This window comes from Oratosquilla oratoria, chromosome 15 (assembly GCF_046742065.1).
Source record: "Oratosquilla oratoria isolate Oo_2021 chromosome 15, ASM4674206v1, whole genome shotgun sequence".
Taxonomy (NCBI): Eukaryota; Metazoa; Arthropoda; class Malacostraca; order Stomatopoda; family Squillidae; genus Oratosquilla; species Oratosquilla oratoria.
In genome coordinates, this window is record NC_134791.1 from 13,162,589 (window position 1) to 13,183,157 (window position 20,569).

At 44.2% G+C, this 20,569-nt stretch overlaps 1 protein-coding gene across 2 annotated transcripts in view; it reads left to right on the top strand.

Annotated features, from left to right (window-relative positions):
• The window catches only part of AGO3 (Argonaute 3), a 37,765-nt gene extending 33,924 nt beyond the window's left edge, over positions 1-3,841 (top strand). The window contains exons 17-20 of one of the 2 annotated variants that reach the window (XM_076198573.1): positions 1,131-1,235; positions 1,607-1,747; positions 3,178-3,281; positions 3,493-3,841. In XM_076198573.1, coding sequence (XP_076054688.1) covers positions 1,131-1,235; positions 1,607-1,747; positions 3,178-3,264 — 333 coding nt within the window. In that variant the 3' untranslated portion in view covers positions 3,265-3,281; positions 3,493-3,841. Of the gene's footprint in view, positions 1-1,130; positions 1,236-1,606; positions 1,748-3,177; positions 3,282-3,492 lie in introns of those variants that run through there. The other variant, XR_012967168.1, reaches the window with a different exon arrangement.
• Positions 3,842-20,569: the final 16,728 nt, after the last annotated feature.

A 20,569-nucleotide genomic window follows, 5' to 3' on the forward strand; every position in this document is an offset into this window, starting at 1 on the left:
AAAGAAAAAGGCATAGAAATCACTCCCACCCATTTCATTTCCCATATATTCCACTCCCCTCCACCCTCCTCCCTCCCTCCTATCTTGGCACCTCTTGTACAGTGTTGAATGTCTGTGCCTTGTCTTGTTAGTTATCACATTTGTTGATATGGTCATCAGAGTTTATTCTTATCATTGTGAATCATCATTTTCATTTCTTTTCACCATGATTACCACCTATCTATCTATCTATCTTAACTATATACCAAGGGCTTTTTCTCCCTGTATGAAGGAGGTAGCCATGATCACTACCACCCCTGCTAATGATAGCAGGTGCCTCTAATTTAACTGATTAGAAACATGCAGCCCCACAATAGTAAGCAATGGTCCTCATGCCCTTCCATAGATCTTTCAGAAGAAATATTGGATTAATGTTTATGTTGTGTTTGTGTGGGTCTGTTTCTGTCACTGGCTAGTAGGGGGAAGAGAAGGAGATGAAGTGCAGTTATTCATCAGTTATTCTTGGGTAAAAAAAGTGGAATGAAAATGGCTAAAGTTGATGTGATAGATATCTTTGGTCTAGAAACTTCTGTCAATCCCAAGGGGTTGCCTTTCTTAAATGGAGGTGAGCATGTTGAGAGGTTTTGAAAATGGTAGGGTGAGGGTAGGGGAGATGGTTCTTGGAAATATACCTTGTGGGACCACCACTTGATGGTACCCATTGTTGATACCACCTCCATTCCCAAACATCAACAAATATTGCAGTGTTGTTATTGGTTTTTGTGATATTGACAAGCTTAAGGTTCATTCTACTGTGTAAGTACTATATTACAGATTTACAGAGGATTTAAAGAGGGAGGGAGGGGGTGAATGGGAATAGAGTATGTGGAAATGGAATGTGTGGGAGTGGATTTTATGACTTTGTTTTTGGCTATCTCCCTTGTAAGAGGGAAAAAAACATTGGTATATGCATGTATGTACATTTTTATTTGGGAAGGGATGTCATGTTTAGTTTTTGATGCATGGGCATGGCATGTAAAGTTAGGAACATCTCTTGTGTGCATAAAAACATGGTTTTAGCTTATTCAAAAAGTATATTCTTCGTTACTCATATTTTATATCTGTATTATATGCTCCTACTCATAAAACAGAATGGACGAGATTTGAGTAACCCTGGACCTGGCTCAGTGGTAGACTACGCCATCACCAAACGTAATTGGTATGACTTCCTGCTGGTCTCGCAGCATGTCAGGCAGGTAAGGTCATGGTTTTACTTGTTCACATTTCTATAGGACTATAATATCTGTTCATTAAGATGTCTCAGAAATTCTTCCTATTTTTCTTCTTTACTTGTTTTTCTTCTTACTCCTCCTCCCCCCTTCTTCTCTTTCTCCTCCTCCTCCTCAACCCCTTCTTCTCTTTCTCCTCCTCTCCCCCTACTTCCTCCTCCTCCTCCTCCTCTTTCTCCTCCTCCTCCTCCTCCTCCTACACCTTCTCCCCCTCCTCCTACACCTCCTACACCTTCTCCTCCTCCTACACCTTCTCTTCCCCCTCCCCCTCCTCTTCCTCACCTTCCATCTCCTCCTCCTCCTTATCATCATCATTGACACAAGTACTCTTCCACCAGGGAACAGTTTCTCCCACTCACTATGTGGTGGTCCTTGATGGTGGGCACCTAAAAGTGGACCACATGCAGAGGCTTACTTACAAGCTCACACATCTCTACTACAATTGGCCTGGCACCATTCGAGTACCAGCCCCATGTCAGGTGAGGTGACACTTACTTAATGAGCTATTATCATAGTTTGTTTTGTCTATCCATCACCCAGGGCAGTGAGCAGGAGACAGGGATGACCATGCATTCATGAGGAGCTAAGATGAGAGGGAGGAAAAGGTGGTGAATGGGAGTAGAATAGGTGGGATTGGGTATATGCCTTTTGCTTTGGCTACCTCTCGTATAAGGGGGAAAAGGCCCTTGGCATATGAATAGACAGATCTATACAAAGGGCCTCTTCCCCCTAATATGGGAGGTAGCTAGCCAAGGCACACATTCGTACCTATTCTACTCTCATCCACCACCCATCGTTCCCCTTTTGGGTGGTGGATGAGAGTTTATTTTGTAATTTACTTATTAGAATATTTCATTTCATATATTCTTTTATGCTTTTTTATGATAAATTTTTCCCATTAGTAAAAATATCACCATGGACATGGCTTGTTTTCCATATTGTGTTCTGCTATGTGTGCTTTGACTTGGCCACCCCTCATATAAGGGGGAAAGGTCCTCTCCTTTGGAATGGTGTTCCACCCAGTGACAGTTGGTTTTGCTCATCTGAGCAACTAAATGAAGACTGAAAGAGGGACATGGTTCAAAGAAGTCCCCTTCAGTACTAGGAACCATCAATTGTTTAGTCAAGGAGTCTGCTCTTTCTTGCACTGTTCAACATTCACACAATAATGACAACAGATCCATTTGTTCTTTGAGGGATTTATGGTCTAACTTGGTGGATGTGGCTGGATACCTTGGGGCCTTGGGTCTCTTGTTGAAGCATAATAAGGTTGAGATTAATTGAGGCACTCCATGCCAGACAGGCGAAGATGCCAGCACCTCAAAAATAAAATTTCTTTGAGCACCTTATTTGGTCAACCTTTGGACAGTACATACATACATACATATACCAAGGCTTTTTCCCCCTTACAAGAGGGGTAGCCAAAAAGAAAAGGGCATAAAATTATTCCCACCCATTCCATCCCTGAATACACTCCTTTGGACAGTGATAACTAAAAACATGGTTTTGGCATCTGCCTGTCTAGATTGCCTTAATTGACCCTCTGCCTGTAAATATATTGGGACTTCTGTCAGGTGAAAATTGGTGGGTTGCCTGTGTTGGGATTAATAATTTTTCATGATGCTGGTACCCAAGGACCCTTTACTTAGCTTAACTTATGTCATTGACAGTAACTAAGTCTACAAAATAAAAAACTGGGCTTAGGGGTTAGTAGCTATTGTCTGCCTAATTTGTAACGGTTGCTTTGTGTATTGGGTGAAATGTGGGTGCATGCCTTGACTGGATACTACCCTTAAAAGGGATAAAGGACCCTTTGGTATATGTATGTATTCATATAGCATTGTGTATGAATTTGATCAGTATTACATGTTCACCAGAGATTTTTTCTTGTACACACTTTTCTTTGCAGTATGCGCATAAACTTGCCTACCTCATTGGACAGAATGTGAAGAAGGCAGCTGCACCTGGGCTGTGTGACAAACTCTTCTTTCTCTGAGTTTTATTATTTTAAAGGTTTGGATGAGCCCCAAAAGCACAAACATATCAGGTTATGTGATGAGATGTATTTCATAGCACATAGATACTTTACTAAGCATTAAGCCACTCAGGTTTACAATATATAGAAAGAATGCCTGTTCATGTTTTATTTTATATATACATGTTATGTAGAAAAGTGTCATTTATTTTTTGTCAAGAATAGATCCTAAGGGGAACAATTTTCCAGGTTAGGATGACGAGCTGCAGGATTGAAGATTGCTAATTAAAAGTATGAATAAAGATTTACTGTTATTGGAGAAGTTTTGCCTTCATTGGCCAGATTTGTTCAGAATTTTGGCTAAAGTGATTTTTATAGTCATTATCAGTTTTCATGCAAAGTTGCATTGGATTCTTTATGTTAAGTTAATACTTGTCACTTTGACCAAAGAATATATTAAATTCTTGTGATATAGGTAATACTTTTGTCGTGTTGACCAAAGAATAGGCCAATTGTAGGGATGAGAATAGCTCTTTTTTCATGTAATAGATTCTGTAAGTGAAGGAAAATATTTTTGTATGAATAAAGAGTACATGAATCATTATTTGATTGTTTTAACTTGTCTCCCTGTCTTCTCCATTTCTACATGAGGGGATGGAGAGGGTGGGGGTCACCAATTTAATGAAGCAGCCTTGCTGTGGATGTGCTGTGTCTTGTGGCACTGATTCTGACCCAGGGCAGTGGACAAGGTGCAGGGATGACCTGTCATCCAGAAGGTGCCAAGATAAGAGGGAGGGAAGAGGGAGTGGAGTATGTAGGGGATGGAATGGGTGGGAGTGGTTTCTATGTCTTTGTTTTTTGGCTACCTCCCTTGTAAGGGAAAAAAAAAACCTTTGGTGTATGTACATACATACATACATATACCAAGGCTTTTTCCCCCTTACCAGGGAGGTAGCCAAAAAGGACAAGGCATAAAATCATTCCCACCCATTCCATCCCCGAAAACACTCCACACCCCTCCACCCTCCCTCCCATCTTAGCACCTCCTAGATGACGGGTCATCCCTGCACCCTGTCCACTGCCCTGGGTCAGAAGCAGTGTCGCAGGACACAGCACATCCACAGCAAGGCCGCTTCATTAAATCGGCGACCCCCCCTCTCCGTCCCCCCATATAAAGGAGAAGACGGGGAGAAATCCCTTCGGGCTGCATCAAAAATTTTTGCTCACACACACTACCTCACCCCTCATTCCCCCGTCCATTCCACCTCATGCATCACAACATTTTCCATATACAACCATTCTCCATTCACCCCTGTCTTCTGTCCTCTCCCGTCCTTCCTCAACAGACATTCCCCTCTTCCCCAAAGCCCCCTTCACCCCATCCATCCATCTCATCCTAGGACGTCCCTTCATGTTCACTCCCTCCACATCTGCCTTCCATACCTCCTTTACTAGTATTTCCGCACTCATTCTTTCCATGTGTCCATACCATCCTAATACTCTCTCATCAACCCTATCTCCCAACTCCCTTTCCACCCCTGTTCTCCTCCTCACCTCCTCATTTCTCACTCTAGCCTAGTAACCCCCATCATACTTCTCAGACACTTCATCTCAAACACATTCAAGTTCCTTCTCTCTTCCTCTCTTATGTTCCATGTTTCTGCTCCATACAGTGCTGTTGGCACAATCACTCCTTCATACAGTCTCCTCTTAGCATCCATTCCCAAATTTCTATTCCTCATTACACCGTCTGGGGTATTGGCTGCTTGTTACTGTGGCAAAGTAGCATGCAGTTGATACTTTAGGGTCTATATGGGATGCCCCTACGGACCAGAGCCACACATCATTTTGTCTATGATAGAGGAAAACTCTGTTCATAGAAAAATGATGACACTTTTATACTACGACTGTCCCTCCGTTATGCTGTCCCCCAACCCTTGTTGCTATACTGTACCATTTCTCTGAGTATTTTCTTTTTCTATGGTGGGGGAATTCCCTGTGGTAGGGGAAAAGAATACTGCCACCAAGTATTCCCACTTGGATCGTAAGAGGCGAGAAAAAAGGGACGGGGATTGGGACTAGGCATCCCTCTCCTTGTAGCCCTACAGGGCACATTCCTAGAAAAAAAGGCAGAGGCATAAGAGGGGCTGGAGGGCCTCGGTCCAGCACCCTAAGGTTTGGGTCTTTTAATGTGCGTGGATGTGGTACAGATGAGAGTAAAAGGGAAGAGATAGGTAGTATGTTTGTGAGAAGAAAGATGGATGTGTTGGCTTTGAGTGAAACTAAGCTGAAAGGGAAGGGCGATTGTAAGTTTGGGAGTGTAAGTGGGAGGTTATCAGGAGTGAAGAGAGGGCGAGGGAGGGAAGGGGTGGTTATACTAGTAAGTGAAGAGATAGGTAAACGTGTAGTGGAGTGGAAGGAGGTTTCCTCAAGGATAATGTGGATGAAGGTGAAACTGGGAAATGAGATGTGGGTTTTTGTAAGTGCATATGGGCCTGGCAGTGAGAAGAATGTAGAAGAAAGGGAGGCCTTTTGGATAGATTTAAATGAGTGCATAGAGGGTTTAGGGAGAAGTGTAAATGTAATAGTACTGGGAGACCTTAATGCTAGGGTAGGAAAGGAGCCAATTGATGGAGTGGTCAGGAAATGTGGAGTTCCAGGAAAGAATCGTAGTGGAGAGTTGATGGAAATGTGTCTAGAAAGAGAGTTGATGATAGCAAATACAGTGTTTCGGAAGAAAGTCAAGCATAAGTACACATGGGAGAGGGTGGTGGAGGGAAAGGTGGTAGATAGAGCTTTAATGGACTATGTAGAGGTAAATAGGATTGTGATAGGAAAAGTTAGGGATGTACATGTGCTAAGGGGAGAGGGTGGGGGAATATCAGATCATTTTCTGGTGGAAGGTAAGTTGAGAGTGGAGGACAGATGGAGGAAGAGGAAAGGGACAAAAGGTAGGGAGGTGCTTAGAGTGAACTCTCTAAATGAAGAGGAAAAGGAGAAGGAGTACAAGAGGAAGCTGAAGGAGTGAAGGATAGGGTGGAGGTAGGTGTGGAGGAGGAATGGGGATGGTTCAAGGAGGGAGTCACAAAGTGTGCAAGGATGGTGTGTGGAACAAGAAGGTCAGGAGGAAATAGAAGGAAGGGTAGTGAATGGTGGGATGAGGAAATGAAGAAGGTTGTAGAAAAGAAGCGAGCTTTCACAGATTGGTTACAAAGTAGGACGAGGGAGTCATGTGAGACTTACAGGGAAAAGAAAAAGAGAGTTAAAGAAAAAGGTAAAGGAGGCAAAGAGGAGAGCAGATGTAAAATGGGGTAAGAGTATGACAGAAAATTTTGAAAGTAATAAAAAGATGTTTGGAAAGAAATTAAGAGAGGAAGAGGAGGCGAATCAAGTAGAGAAGAAAAGGTAAAAGGTGCAGATGGAGAGATGATAATGTAGGAGAAGGCAGTAAGGGGAAGATGGGCAGAATATTTTAGGGAGTTGCTTAATGTGAAGGAGGATAGGGAGGGAAAGATAGCTGCAGTGGGAAATGCTAAGAAAATGAGAGTGATGAGTGAGGAAAATGGAGGAGAAATAAGGAAGGATGAAGTGAAGGCAGCAGTTAAGATGATGAAAGCAGGTAAGGCACCTGGTATGGATGGATGCCATGCAGAATGTCTTAAAAAAGGAGGTATAGTGATGGTGGACTGGTTGGTGAGGTTATTTAATGTTTGCTGGAGAGAAGGTAGAGTGCCAGAGGACTGGAGGAGTGCTTGTATAGTTCCACTTTACAAGGGAAAGGGCGACAAGTGTGAATGTAGTAGTTTCAGAGGGATTAGCTTGTTAAGTGTAGTTGGGAAGGCTTATGGGAGGATCTTGATTGAGAGGATTAGGAGAGGAACAGAGGGAGTAATTGATGAGGTACAGTGTGGGTTTAGGACAGGTAGAGGTTATGTAGATCAGATTTTTGTGGTAAGACAGATATGAGAAAGTTATAGGAAAGGGGAAGGATGTTTTCTGGGCCTTTATGGATCTGGAAAAGGCTTATGACAGTGTAGACAGAAAGGCACTGTGGGAGGTTATGCGGATATACGAGATAGGAGGAAAGCTTCTGGGAGCTGTCAAGAGTTTTTATGAGAGTAGTAGAGCTTGTGTCAGGATTAGAAATGGAGAGAGTGAGTGGTTTGAGGTAAAGGTGGGACTTCGTCAGGGATGCGTTATGTCACCCTGGCTGTTCAACTTATACATGGATGGGGTGGTGCGAGAGGTGAATGCAAGGGTAGTGGGTCAGGGATTGGAGATGGTTAAGGAAAATGGAGAAAAGTGGGAGGTGAGCCAGCTGTTGTTTGCGGACGACACTGTGCTTGTGGCAGGATCGGAGGAGGGATTGAGGAAGCTGGTGACAGAGTTTGGGAGAGTGTGTGATAGAAGAAAGCTGAAGATAAATGTGGGTAAAAGTAAGGTGATGAGATGTACAAGGGGTGAAAGTGGCAGTAATCTGGAAGTGAGCATTAAGGGAGAGCAACTGGAGAAAGTGGATAGTTTTAGATATTTGAGTGCAAATGTGGCAGGAAAGGGTGGAGTGAAGGTGGAGGTAGAATGTAGATTGAGAGAAGCGAGTAAATGCCTTGGTGGTTTAAAAAGTAATGAGGAATAGGAATCTGGGAATGGATGCTAAGAGGAGACTGTATGAAGGAGTGATTGTGCCAACAGCACTGTATGGAGCAGAAACATGGAACATGAGAGAGGAAGAGAGAAGGAACTTGAATGTGTTTGAGATGAAGTGTCTGAGAAGTATGATGGGGGTTACTAGGCTAGATAGAGTGAGAAATGAGGAAGTGAGGAGGAGAACAGGGGTGGAAAGGGAGCTGGGAGATAGGGTGGATGAAAGAGTATTAGGATGGTTTGGACACATGGAAAGAATGAGTGAAGAAAGACTAGTAAAGGAGGTATGGAAGGCAGATGTGGAGGGAGTGAACATGAGGGGACGTCCTAGGATGAGATGGATGGATGGGGTGGAAGAGGGGACTGTCGGTTGAGGAAGGACAGAAGAGAGGGGTGAATGGAGAATGGTTGTATATGGAAAATGTTGTGATGCATGATGTGGAATGGACGGGGGAATGGGGGTGAGGTAGTGTGTGTGAGCAAAAATTTATGACGCAGTCCGAAGGGATTTCTCCCCGTCCTCTCCTTTATATGGGGGGACGGAGAGGGGGGGTCGCCGATTTAATGAAGCGGCCTTGCTGTGGATGTGCTGTGTCCTGCGACACTGCTTCAGACCCAGGGCAGTGGACAGGGTGCAGGGATGACCCGTCATCTAGGAGGTGCTAAGATGGGAGGGAGGGGTGTGGAGTGTTTTCGGGGATGGAATGGGTGGGAATGATTTTATGCCTTGTCCTTTTTGGCTACCCCCCTGGTAAGGGTGAAAAAAGCCTTGGTATATGTATGTATGTATGTATTACACTTTTTAATCCACCAAGGCATTTACTCGCTTCTCTCAATCTACATTCTACCTCCACCTTCACTCCACCTTTTCCTGCCACATTTGCACCCAAATATCTAAAACTATCCACTTCCTCCAGTTGCTCTCCCTTAATGCTCACTTCCAGATTACTGCCACTTTCACCCCTTGTACATCTCATCACCTTACATATACCCACATTTATCTTCAGCTTTCTTCTATTACTCACTCTCCCAAACTCTGTCATCAACTTCCTCAATCCCTCCTCCGATCCTGCCACAAGCGCAGTGTCGTCTGCAAACAACAGCTGGCTCACCTCCCACTTTTCTCCATTTTCCTTAACCATCTCCAATCCCTGACCCACTACCCTTGCCTTCATCTCTCGCACCACCCCATCCATGTATAAGTTGAACAGCCAGGGTGACATAACGCATCCCTGACGAAGTCCCACCTTTACCTCAAACCACTCACTCTCTCCATTTCTAATCCTGACACAAGCTCTACTATCATAAAAACTCTTGACAGCTCCCAGAAGCTTTCCTCCTATCCCATATATCCGCATAACCTCCCACAGTGCCTTTCTGTCTACCCTGTCGTAAGCCTTTTCCAGATCCATAAAGGCCCAGAAAACATCCTTCCCCTTTCCTATAGCTTTCTCACATATGTCTTACCACAAAAATCTGATCTACACAACCTCTACCTGTCCTAAACCCACACTGTACCTCACCAATTACTCCCTCTGTTCCTCTCCTAATCCTCTCAATCAAGATCCTCCCATAAGCCTTCCCAACTACACTTAACAAGCTAATCCCTCTGAAACTACTACATTCACACTTGTCGCCCTTTCCCTTGTAAAGTGGAACTATACAAGCACTCCTCCAGTCCTCTGGCACTCTACCTTCTCTCCAGCAAACATTAAATAACCTCACCAACCAGTCCACCATCACTATACCTCCTTTTTTAAGACATTCTGCATGGCATCCATCCATACCAGGTGCCTTACCTGCTTTCATCATCTTAACTGCTGCCTTCACTTCATCCTTCCTTATTTCTCCTCCATTTTCCTCACTCATCACTCTCATTTTCTTAGCATTTCCCACTGCAGCTATCTTTCCCTCCCTATCCTCCTTCACATTAAGCAACTCCCTAAAATATTCTGCCCATCTTCCCCTTACTGCCTATATGTAACTTGTCAAATATTGAAAGTAGTTCTATCAATCTATACCAAGGTCCTTCCCCCTTACAAGGGAGGTAGCCAAGTCAGAAGGAAAGTACCCACTCCCACCCATTCCACTCCCATCCACCATCTTTTCTTCCCTCTCATCTTAGCTCCTCATGGATGATGGGTCATCCCTGTATCCCAGTATCTAAATATAGCTCAAGATTCTTTTATTGGACAGGAGGAAATAGAAGGAAGGGTAGTGAATGGTGGGATGAGGAAACAAAGAAGGTTGTAGAAGAGAAGAAGCGAGCTTTCACAGATTGGTTACAAAATAGGACGAGGGAGTCGTATGAGAGATACAAAGAAAAGAAAAGAGAAGTAAAGCACAAGGTAAAGGAAGCAAAGAGGAGAGCAGATGTGAAATGGGGTAAGGGTATGACAGAAAATTTTGAAAGTAATAAAACAATGTTTTGGAAAGAAATTAAGAGAGGAAGAGGAGGTGAATCAAGTAGAGAAGAAAAGGTAAAAGGTGCAGACAGAGAGATGATAATGGAAGAGAGGGCAGTAAGGGGAAGATGGGCAGAATATTTTAGGGAGTTGCTAAATGTGAAGGAGGATAGGGAGGGAAAGATAGTTGCAGTGGGAAGTGCTTAGGAAATGACCGTGATGAGTGAGGATAATGGAGGAGAAATAAGGAAGGATGAAGTGAAGGCAGTTGTTAAGATGATTGATGCCATGCAGAATGTCTAAAAAAAGGAGGTACAGTGATGGTGGACTGGCTGGTGAGGTTATTTAAAGTTTGCTGGAGAGAGGGTAGAGTGCCAGAGGACTGGAGGAGTGCCTGTATAGTTCCACTTTACAAGGGAAAAGGTGACAAGTGTGAGTAGTAGTTTCAGAGAGATTAGCTTGTTAAGTGTAGTTGGGAAGGCTTATAGGAGGATCTTGATTGAGAGGATTAGGAGAGGAAGAGAGGGAGTAATTGGTGAGGAACAGTGTGGATTTAGGACAGGTAGAGGTTGTGTAGATCAGATTTTTGTGGTAAGACAGATATGCAAGAAAGCTATAGGAAAGGAGAAGAATGTTTTTTGGGCTTCTATGGATCTGGAAAAGGCTTATGACAGGGTAGACAGGAAGGCACTGTGGGAGGTTTTGCAGATATATGGGATAGGAGGAAAGCTTCTAGGAGCTGTTAAGAGTTTTCACGAGAGTAGTAGAGCATGTGTCAGGATTAGAAATGGAGAGAGTGAGTGGTTCGAGGTAAAGGTGGGTCTTTGTCAAGGATGCGTTATGTTGCCCTGGCTGTTTAACTTATACATGGATAGGGTGGTGCGAGAGGTAAATGCAAGGATGGTGAGTCAGGGATTGGAGATGGTAAAAGAAAATGGAGAAAAGTGGGAGGTGAGCCAGCTGTTGTTTTGCGGACGACACTGCGCTTGTGGCAGGATCGGAGGAGGGATTGAGGAAGCTGGTGACAGAGTTTGGGAGAGTGTGTAAAAGAAGAAAGCTGAAGATTAATGTGGATAAAAGTAAAGTGATGAGATGTACAAGGGGTGAAAGTGGCAGCAGACTGGAAGTGAACATTAAGGGAGAGCAACTGGAGGAAGTGGATAGTTTTAGATACTTGGGTGCAAATATGGTAGGAAAAGGTGGAGTGGGGGTGGAGGTAGAATGTAGATTGAGAGAAGCGAGTAAATGCTTTGGTGGATTAAAAAGTAATGAGGAATAGACATTTGGGAATGGATGCTAAGAGGAGACTATATGAAGGAGTGATTGTGCCAACAGCACTGTATGGGGCAGAAACATGGAACATAAGAGAGGAAGAGAGGAGGAGTTTGAATATGTTTGAGATACGGTGTCTGAGAAGTATGATGGGGGTTACTAGGCTGGATAGAGTGAGAAATGAGGAGGAGAACAGGGGTGGAAAGGGAGTTGGGAGATAGGGTTGATGAAAGAGTATTAGGATGGTTTGGACACATGGAAAGAATGAGTGAAGAAAGACTAGTAAAAGAGGTATGGAAGGCAGATGTGGAGGGAATGAACATGAGGAGACGTCCTAGGATGAGATGGATGGATGGGGTGAAGGGGGCTTTGGGGAAGAGGGGAATGTCTGTTGAGGAAGGATGGGAGAGGACAGAAGACAGGGGTGAATGGAGAATGGTTGTATGTAGATGATAATGTGATACATGAGGTGGAATGGATGGGGGGTGAGGTAATATGTGTGAGCAAAATTTGACGCAGCCCGAAGGGATTTCTCCCCTTCTCCTTTTCTGCATGGGGGGACAGAGAGGGGGGGTCGCCGATTTAATGAAGTGGCCTTGCTGTGGATGTGCTGTACCTTGCAACACTGCCTCTGACCCAGGGCAGTGGACAGGGTGTAGGGATGACCTGTCATCCAGGAGGTGCTAAGATAAGAGGGAGGGTGGAGGGGAGTGGAGTGCATTTAGGGATGGAATAGGTGGGAATGATTTTATGCCTTTTTCTTTTTGGCTACCTCCCTTGTAAGGTGGAAAAAGCTTTGGTGTATGTATGTATTTTATTTATCATTTGTCCTCGCTCTTCCTTCTAATTCAGTCAGTGATGGCAAATACTAGTGTTTCTTTTTTGTGAGCAGCAGCTAATTCTTTGCTATGCTGTAACAAGTATAGAAGTCATAGTAAATTGTTCTGAAGTGAATAGTATTGACAACTGAAGAGATGTAAACTTTTCACAAAATTGGGGAAATAAATTTCATACATACCAGGGTTTTTTCCCCCTTACAAGGGAGGTAGCCAAAGTCGAAAGGCATAATTCCACTCCCACTCATTTCATCCCCACTCACTCCACTCCCAATCACCACCTCTCCCTCCCTTCCTCCCTTTCTCTTTTCTTGGCTTCTTCTGGATGATGGGTCATCCAATCAATCCATTACCATGGTTCTCTCTTGCAGGAGACCTGCAGCATTTCACTCATTGAAGGGATATAATGTCACTGTAGTGAGTGAAGACAGTGTAGTATTATATGCTTTGTGTCTTCTGTATGGTGGTTGTATCACAAGAAATCGGTATCATTTCCTGAAATCTAGTTTTGGCTCCTAGTGGCCACATCTCTTGGTGGGGATGGGATGAGTTGAGGCTTTCTGGATGTTGGTGGGTTGGTGGGTCCATTCATGGGCTGATGTACCTTTAGGGGTCTGTCCTCCATCTGTTGTCTCGGTACCTCCTCATGAATGCATACCCCAAAGAGAGTAGAATACCAACACATAATTGGCCTCACAACAGACATCAATTGCCCAAGATGCAACTAAATAGTAAAACTACTTTGTCAGTGGAAACTTGCTGGCTGAGCAAATTAGGGCACCATTACTTGCAGCGAATGTCGAGGGGATGGCGGTTCGAACCCTGCCATCGGCGAAGTTGAACCAAGGACATAGTTCATTCAATTCCACGCTAAAAAGTCCTCTGTGAGGGGCACTGTCCTAGCCTTCCGATAGGGGGGAGTTTGTGACATTAGACCATATATAATCATCATCACTGTCCCTCACTTGTGCACTCCAGACAGCAACAAAATCTCTAATGAGTGATTTATGTGATGAACTGGTGTCTGATTGATTTCCTATGAGCTGCAGGTCTGCCAGAGAGAACGGTCAATGGACTGTTTGACTCGTATCTGTTGCCGGGCTGATTCTGTATCGGTGTGGTTTCATTTGGGGTGGCGACCAGAGAATAGCAGGACCAGTGTATCTGGTATATAGTCTCTTCCTTTCACAGTAAATTTCGTTTGATTACCTTCCATCCATCCATCCATCCCTCTTTCCCTTCTTCCCTCCCTCTCCCCCTCCCTGCCTCTCTACGTCCCTGCCTCCCTCCTTCCCCCTTCCTTCCTCCCTCACTACCTCCCTGCCTCCATCCTTCCCTCCTTCCTCCTGCCCCTTTCCTCCTCCCCTTCCTCCTTCCTCCCTCCCTCTTTCCTTACTTCCTCCTTCCTCCTCCCCCCTTTCTCCTATACCCCTTCCTCCTGTCCCCGTTCCTCCTCCCCCTTCCTGCTTTCCTCCTTCCTCCCTCCATCTTTCCTTCTTGCCTTCCTTCGTCCTTTTCTTTTCATTTCTTAGTCTCCTGTTCACCCTTCTCTTGTTTCTTCCTCCAATGTATTTCTCTTCCTTCTATCTTTTACTATTTCTTCCTTCCCTCTCTCCTCTTCTTTTCCCTCTTTTCCCATTTCTCCTCGTCCCTCCTCTCCCCTCCTCACCTCTCCTCTCCCATCTCGTCTTCCCTCTCCTCTCCCCTTCCCATATCGTCTCACTTCTCTTCTCTTTTTTCATCTTTCTCCTTTTATGCCCTCTTCTCTCAACTTTTCTTTTAATTTTTCCTCTTGTATCCTTTCTTTTACTCCTTCCTCTTCTCTTGTCATCACTCCATTACTCCCTTCCCCTCTCTCTTCACTCTCCTACTCCCATTTTATCTAGCTCATCCACATTTTATTCATTCTTACTCCACCAGCATTCTATGTTCCTCACCCACTCCCCCCATACTCTCTTGCCACTCCCCACACTCAATTCCCCCCGATTCTCCCTCTCCTTAGACTCCCGCCCACTCTCCACTCTCTCCCTTCCCACACTCCCCTTTCTCACATTCTCTCACTCCATTCTCACTCTCCTTACTCTTCTCTCCCCCACACACTCCCTCCCCAATCTTCTCCCCAACTCTCATTAAGCCATATCATGATGAGGTATGAAGGCTGTATTGCTTCCCAGGGGAATAGCCCGGTTCGGCATTGGATCATTAAGGGTGAAATGGCGTCTCTTCTCTAATCTGCCCATCTCTAAGACCTCCAAATTTACTCGTGTCATGTTCTCTGTTCCTCCCCTTCAGCCTTGTCCTCTTCCTCCACGTCTTCCTCCTCCTCCTCCTCCTCCTCCTCCTCCTCCTCCCACGTCTTTTTCCAATCTCCAATCACCCACCTCGTTACTCCCCAATCTTGCGTTCTTGCGTTGACATGCTCACCCAATCTGCCTCTCATCTGTTCCCAATCACCCTGTTCACCATTTTCGTGATATTGTACATAAGGATAGAAACGCTGGTAAAGTACAATCCAGAACAACGACAACACCTCTCTCCCGAAGTCCAGCACTTGTCCGGGCACACAGGGCACAGGTGGCGGCCTCGGCAGCCGCTAAGTGTCCCCTGATGTGAATTCATCATTTCGCAAGTGCACTAGAGTGGAAGGACAGACTGGTTGGAGACAAATTTCGCTGTTCACTTGCCATCTTCCCACTCCTCCTTTGGGCCCTTTTCTCAATGTCCTTTCCTCCTCCTCCTCTTCCTCCTCATCTTTCTCTCATTTCGTACTTCATCTCTTCTTACTCCTGTTTCTTCTCTTTCTCTTCCTTCTCATTCCCTTCCTTCACATCCAACATCTCCCTTTCCTTGTCCTCCTCTTCCTCCTCCTCCTCTTCCTCCTCCTCCTCTTCCTCCTCCTCCTCCTCCTCTTCCTCCTCACCTTTCTTCTATTTCGTACTTCATATCTTCCTACTCCTCTTCCTTCTTTTCCTCTTCCTTCTCTTTTTCTTCCTTCTCATTCCCTTCCTTCTTTTCCAGCATCTCTCACTCCATCTGTTCCACCTCTTCTTCCTCCTTCATCTCTTTCTCCTTTTCCATCACCTCCCACTCCATCTTTACCCCCTCCTCCTCTTCCTCCATGCCCTACTCTATCTGTTCCATCTCCTATTTCATCCCACACTCCATCTCTTCCTCCTTTATCTCAAACACTATATCACATAATTCATCCATTTTCCTTCTTCATTTTCTCTTTTTGTCCCACCTTCTCACCGTCTCCCTTTTCTCTATCTCTCTCCCAATGTCTTTGTCTCTCTCTCCCTCTGTCTCTCTCCCTCTGTCTCTCTCCCTCTCCCTCTGTCCCCCCCTCCCCCCACCTCTCTCTCTCTATCTCTCTCTCCCTCTCTCTCTCTCTCTCTCTCTCTCTCTCTATCTCTCTCTATCTCCCTCTATCTCCCTCTCCCTCTCTCTCTCTCTCTCTCTCTCTCTCTCTCTCTCTCTCTCTCTCTCTCTCTCTCTCTCTCTCTCTCTCTCTCTCTCTCTCTCTCTCTCTCTCTCTCTCTCTCTCTCTCTCTCTCTCTCTGTCTATCTGTCTCAATCTATCTATCTCTCGCTATATATCTCCCTCTCCTGCAAGTCTCACACAAAACGAAGGAGTAGGATTTCATAGCGTAATAACCCGCCGGTGCTACAACGCGCGTGAGAAGAGGAGGAGGAGGAGAAGGAGGAGTCCCTTCCTGGTCATCCTTCTTCAGGAGCATAAAGGACTCGGAGGCCCGCAAGAGCTTCATTCGTCTTGAGATGTCGACCCCTCGGCGGTGCATGGCGATTAGCTTTTGTCGATCGGCGCGAATAGTGGTTAAACCTGACGGCGGGGGGCCGGGGCGCCATGCAGGGGGGCAGGCAGGCGGGCGGGCGGAGGCAGTGGTGGTGGCGGCGGCGGCTAAGGGGAGGGAGGGGGTAGGCCAAGATGGCCGAGGACAATTACCTCTGGATCAAATGCAATTTTGGGCTCTTGGGGGAGGATCTTAAGTGAGGTTATGGAACTCAACGTGTTGGATAAAAGATGAAAAAAGAAAATGTATGGAAAATGAAAAATGACCCATTGCCCACGGTGTTTTGTCTACATGTTTACATCCTGTACACAAATGACTTAAACTGCAATTTTTTATGGCTGATATCAGGCGATTTTATTCAGTGAGCTTTTGGGCTGAAAGGGGTTACGAAGTGAAGTTCCGAAGTAGTTCAATAGTGGTGGTAGTTGTGGTGGTTGTACTGTTGGTAGTTGCAGTGGTGGCGGTTATGATGGTGGTGGTAGAGATTGGGGTGGTATTAGTGATAGTGGAGTTCATGGTGGTGGTTGTGGCGGTGTGATGGTGGTGGTAGTGATGGTAGAGATTGTGGTGGTGGTGGTTGTGGAGGAGTTGATGGTAGAGATTGTGGTTGAGTTGATGATGGTGGTGGAGGTGATCATAAGAAAGCTGTTGGAGACATGGCTAGTGAGAGAAAGAACTCAAGAGGTGTGGAGTGGACTAACCACCCTCTGTGGTGATCATGAGGGGGAATCATCAGGTGGGAGACATAAAGGAGGAGGAGGAGGAGAAGGAGGAAGAGGGGTAGGAGGAGGAAGAGGACGTACGCAGAGGTGTGAAGTTGGGTAACCACCCTCTGTGTCCTTTCTTACCTCCTCAGTTTGAGGTCTCCAGTTCTCCTCCTCCTCCTCCTCCCATTCTCCAGATGGGTTCTTCAGTTTACATAACTCCCCCCACCACTTTCTTCGCACAACTCCATCTCTCCACTTCTACCTAATTCAGTTCCCGTTCTACTATTTCACTCCTACGCTTTTCGTGTAACCTTTAATCATTCCATGCTGAAACTAAAGTGTAGTTAAGCATGCTTGGAACTATGTATGCCCGAGTGTAGTGCATAAGCGTGTTTTATGTACTGTACAGGAAGTGCATACGCGTGCGCGCGCACACACACACACACACACGCGCGCACGCACACGCACAGACGTTGTAGCTTAAAACATAATTCATATCTGCTACGCACACTGTATCACTTTCGTTCTTCCGATCGCGATGTTTCTGTACACCGAGTAGTTATAACCATCTAAATGGCGCCTTTATTCTTAGGCAAGTCACTTCCTTTGCCGTTTCTTATTTTTACTTATAACCTCCACTCCCCACTTCCTTCACTTCCCTCGTGAGGGTCCACACGCACAGTGACCATAATTAAAACAAAAAAAACAAAAAAAAAAAAACGCTGGTTCTTACCGTTTCCATTATATACAGTACAATTCCCTTGTTGGTCGCAAACGTCTTGTACGCTTAAACGTGAATAATCTTAAGAGTTTCACACTTTTATCTCATCGTTTTCCATTTCCTCCCTAAACCACCAGTCCTTACTGAAGTTAGGGATTGGGGTGGTTTTTGTTAGTCATCATACATGAAGCAACCCTTCCCCCGCGTGGTCCATCAGGCCTATAGAAGTCTGGTGATATCAAGCCCCTGTTTGGTTGTGATCGCGACCCGTCATGTTGGAGTGCAGTTCCTTCAGCTGAAAATAATCACCTGAAAGACCCTTGACAAAGAAAAAAATATATACGGAATGAAACCACAGGAAATTAGATGAATAATTAAATAATGGTAGACCCGGTAGCGAATGGGTTAATGGGAGGTTGGTGACTACCCATTCCCTCAAATGAGTTTGTAGAATCCAACCCGCTGTTGATTTTTTGAGCCCACCCACCTCTCGCCCCGCCTTTCCCCAGTCGAGTGAGCTGGGGGACTTCTTTCCCCCAGGGAGTTGTTACCTCCCCACGACGCCAGCTGGTCAAATGTTGGCGATGATACTCTTAACCCTCAAGACACACGTACACACACACTCGCACACACACATACACACCACACACACACACACACCGCGTACATTTTGGACACAACCCCTACCTTTTCCTACTTCTCTTCTTCCATCTCTACCTCCAACTCTCATTTTTCGTTTCTCCCTCCGTCGCTCTTTTCTTTTTCCCTCCCTCCCACTCTTTCTCATTCCCTCTCTCCCTCTCTCATCCACTCTCCGCCCCTCTCTCTCTCCATTTCTCCCACTCTCTTTCATTCCCTCTATCCCTTCCACTCTACCTCTCTTTCTCACTCCCTTTCTCTCACCCTCTCCTCCTGCTCTCCCTCCCTCACTCCCCTTTCCCCTTTCCTCTTTCCCTCCCTCGCTCCTCTTTCCCCTTTCCTCTCCCTCTCACCCTCTTTTCTTTTAGATTTTTATCATGTATTTTAGTTTTTCTCTCTTTTTACATCATCTTGGTCATGAGTAAGGCATTTTGGACCCATTTCTGGATGTTTGTTAGAATCGCCATTGAATTGTCGGCGAAAGTGCAATGCAGTGTCATGATGCTTACTGTAGAAAAAAAAATATATACATATATATATATATATATATATATATATATAAACATATACATTATATATATATATATATATATATATATATATATATATATATATATTTATATACTAGCCAAATTACCCGCGCGTTGCTGCGAGTTCGTGAATAATCCGTAACCTAACACATACACCACCTAACTTTAATCCTTAACCCTAGCCATAATATATATATATATATATATATATATATATATATATATATATATATATATTTTTTTTTTATTAAATATAGCTTTAGACACTCTCCCTCCTAGGTGTGTGCCCCCCTACCCGACGGTAGGGAAACCCCAGTTTGAAAATACATGCATACACAAACATAAATATGTACACATCCTTTTGTGTGTGTGTGTATGTGGATTGACAATAAATGTCTACAGCTAAAAGGTGAAGAAATGTATCTCGTTTATTTATCTTCAGAATATATATGGTTATAGGGGTTTATTTGCAAAAACCTAGGAGGAGTTTGTGAATAATCAATTTCCGCCCGCACTAGAATTAAATGAAAATAACCAATATTTCAACATTTGGTAAAATTATACAATCATTTTACATTTTACATTTACATGCTTTCTTACAAAAACTATCATGGTTTGTGGCAACATTAATTTCACAAATATAAATAATATTTATGGACACATACAATGGTTTGTTTAATCATATTAATTCTTATGTCACAAAAATAATACGCGACTTAAGGGGACACTACAGTAGTGGCGTGTTCCCTCACCATAAACCACCTAACTTTAACCCTTAACCCAAACCAAAATATATGTATATATATTTTTAAATAAAATTTAGTTATCTAAGTACCTGGAGTGATAGAGTATTAGAATAGATATGGCTATGGGGATCTATCTTCAAAATCCTAGGAGGAGTTCGTGAACAAACAAATAAACAAACAGACAGAGGCTACTTTATTATAGTATATATATATATATATATATGTGTGTGTGTGTGTGTGTGTAACTGTCAGGCCTCAGTTTTGGCGAAATCAACTTATCCAGAAAACAGACACGATGAAAAATGAAATTTGATTAGGTAAGAGAATTACGAACCGAACTGTGCAGAAACGTGTAATAAGAAAGTCCTCCACCAGCTTAAGAAAAAAAGGTGTATTGTATTACTGATTGACATCGACCCGCGCAGCGGTAGTCGTTGTTGTTATGCCTGGGACTACCGTCCTGAATACCACGCACCGCAGTGGTAACTACCACTCACTGTTGTACCAACTACTGTGTATACCACTACACCACCCTTTCAGTCATGGAATCATTTGTTAATTATATGGTATTGTGTCGCTTAGAATGAAATATATTAAGTGTTACTTGGCTCACAAGTAATCAATATATGTCAAAACCTCCGTTTACTAAATTATCTTTAGATTATTTTTGTATTCCTTTATAAAAACTAACTTAAAAGAATGTGAAATTGTAAGTAAAAGTTAGTATGATTGTAAGTAAAATGTTTGATCTGTTTATACATAAGGAAGAGGTGGTTGAACCAAGTCTCCACAAAAAAGTTTGTGTTGAAAATTAAAAGAATTGACAATCACGTCGTTTGGTATTGTTATGGGCTGCAGTTTACTAGCATTTCTGTCGTACTACACCAGTTACCACGTACTTCTCATCAACTATCACGTATCTTTGCACCAATTCCCACGTTGAACAATACCAAAGGTATTTGTTGTCCATTTGCCGCTGGTATCCCTGAGTACGATCGTCTTACTGCGTTGCGT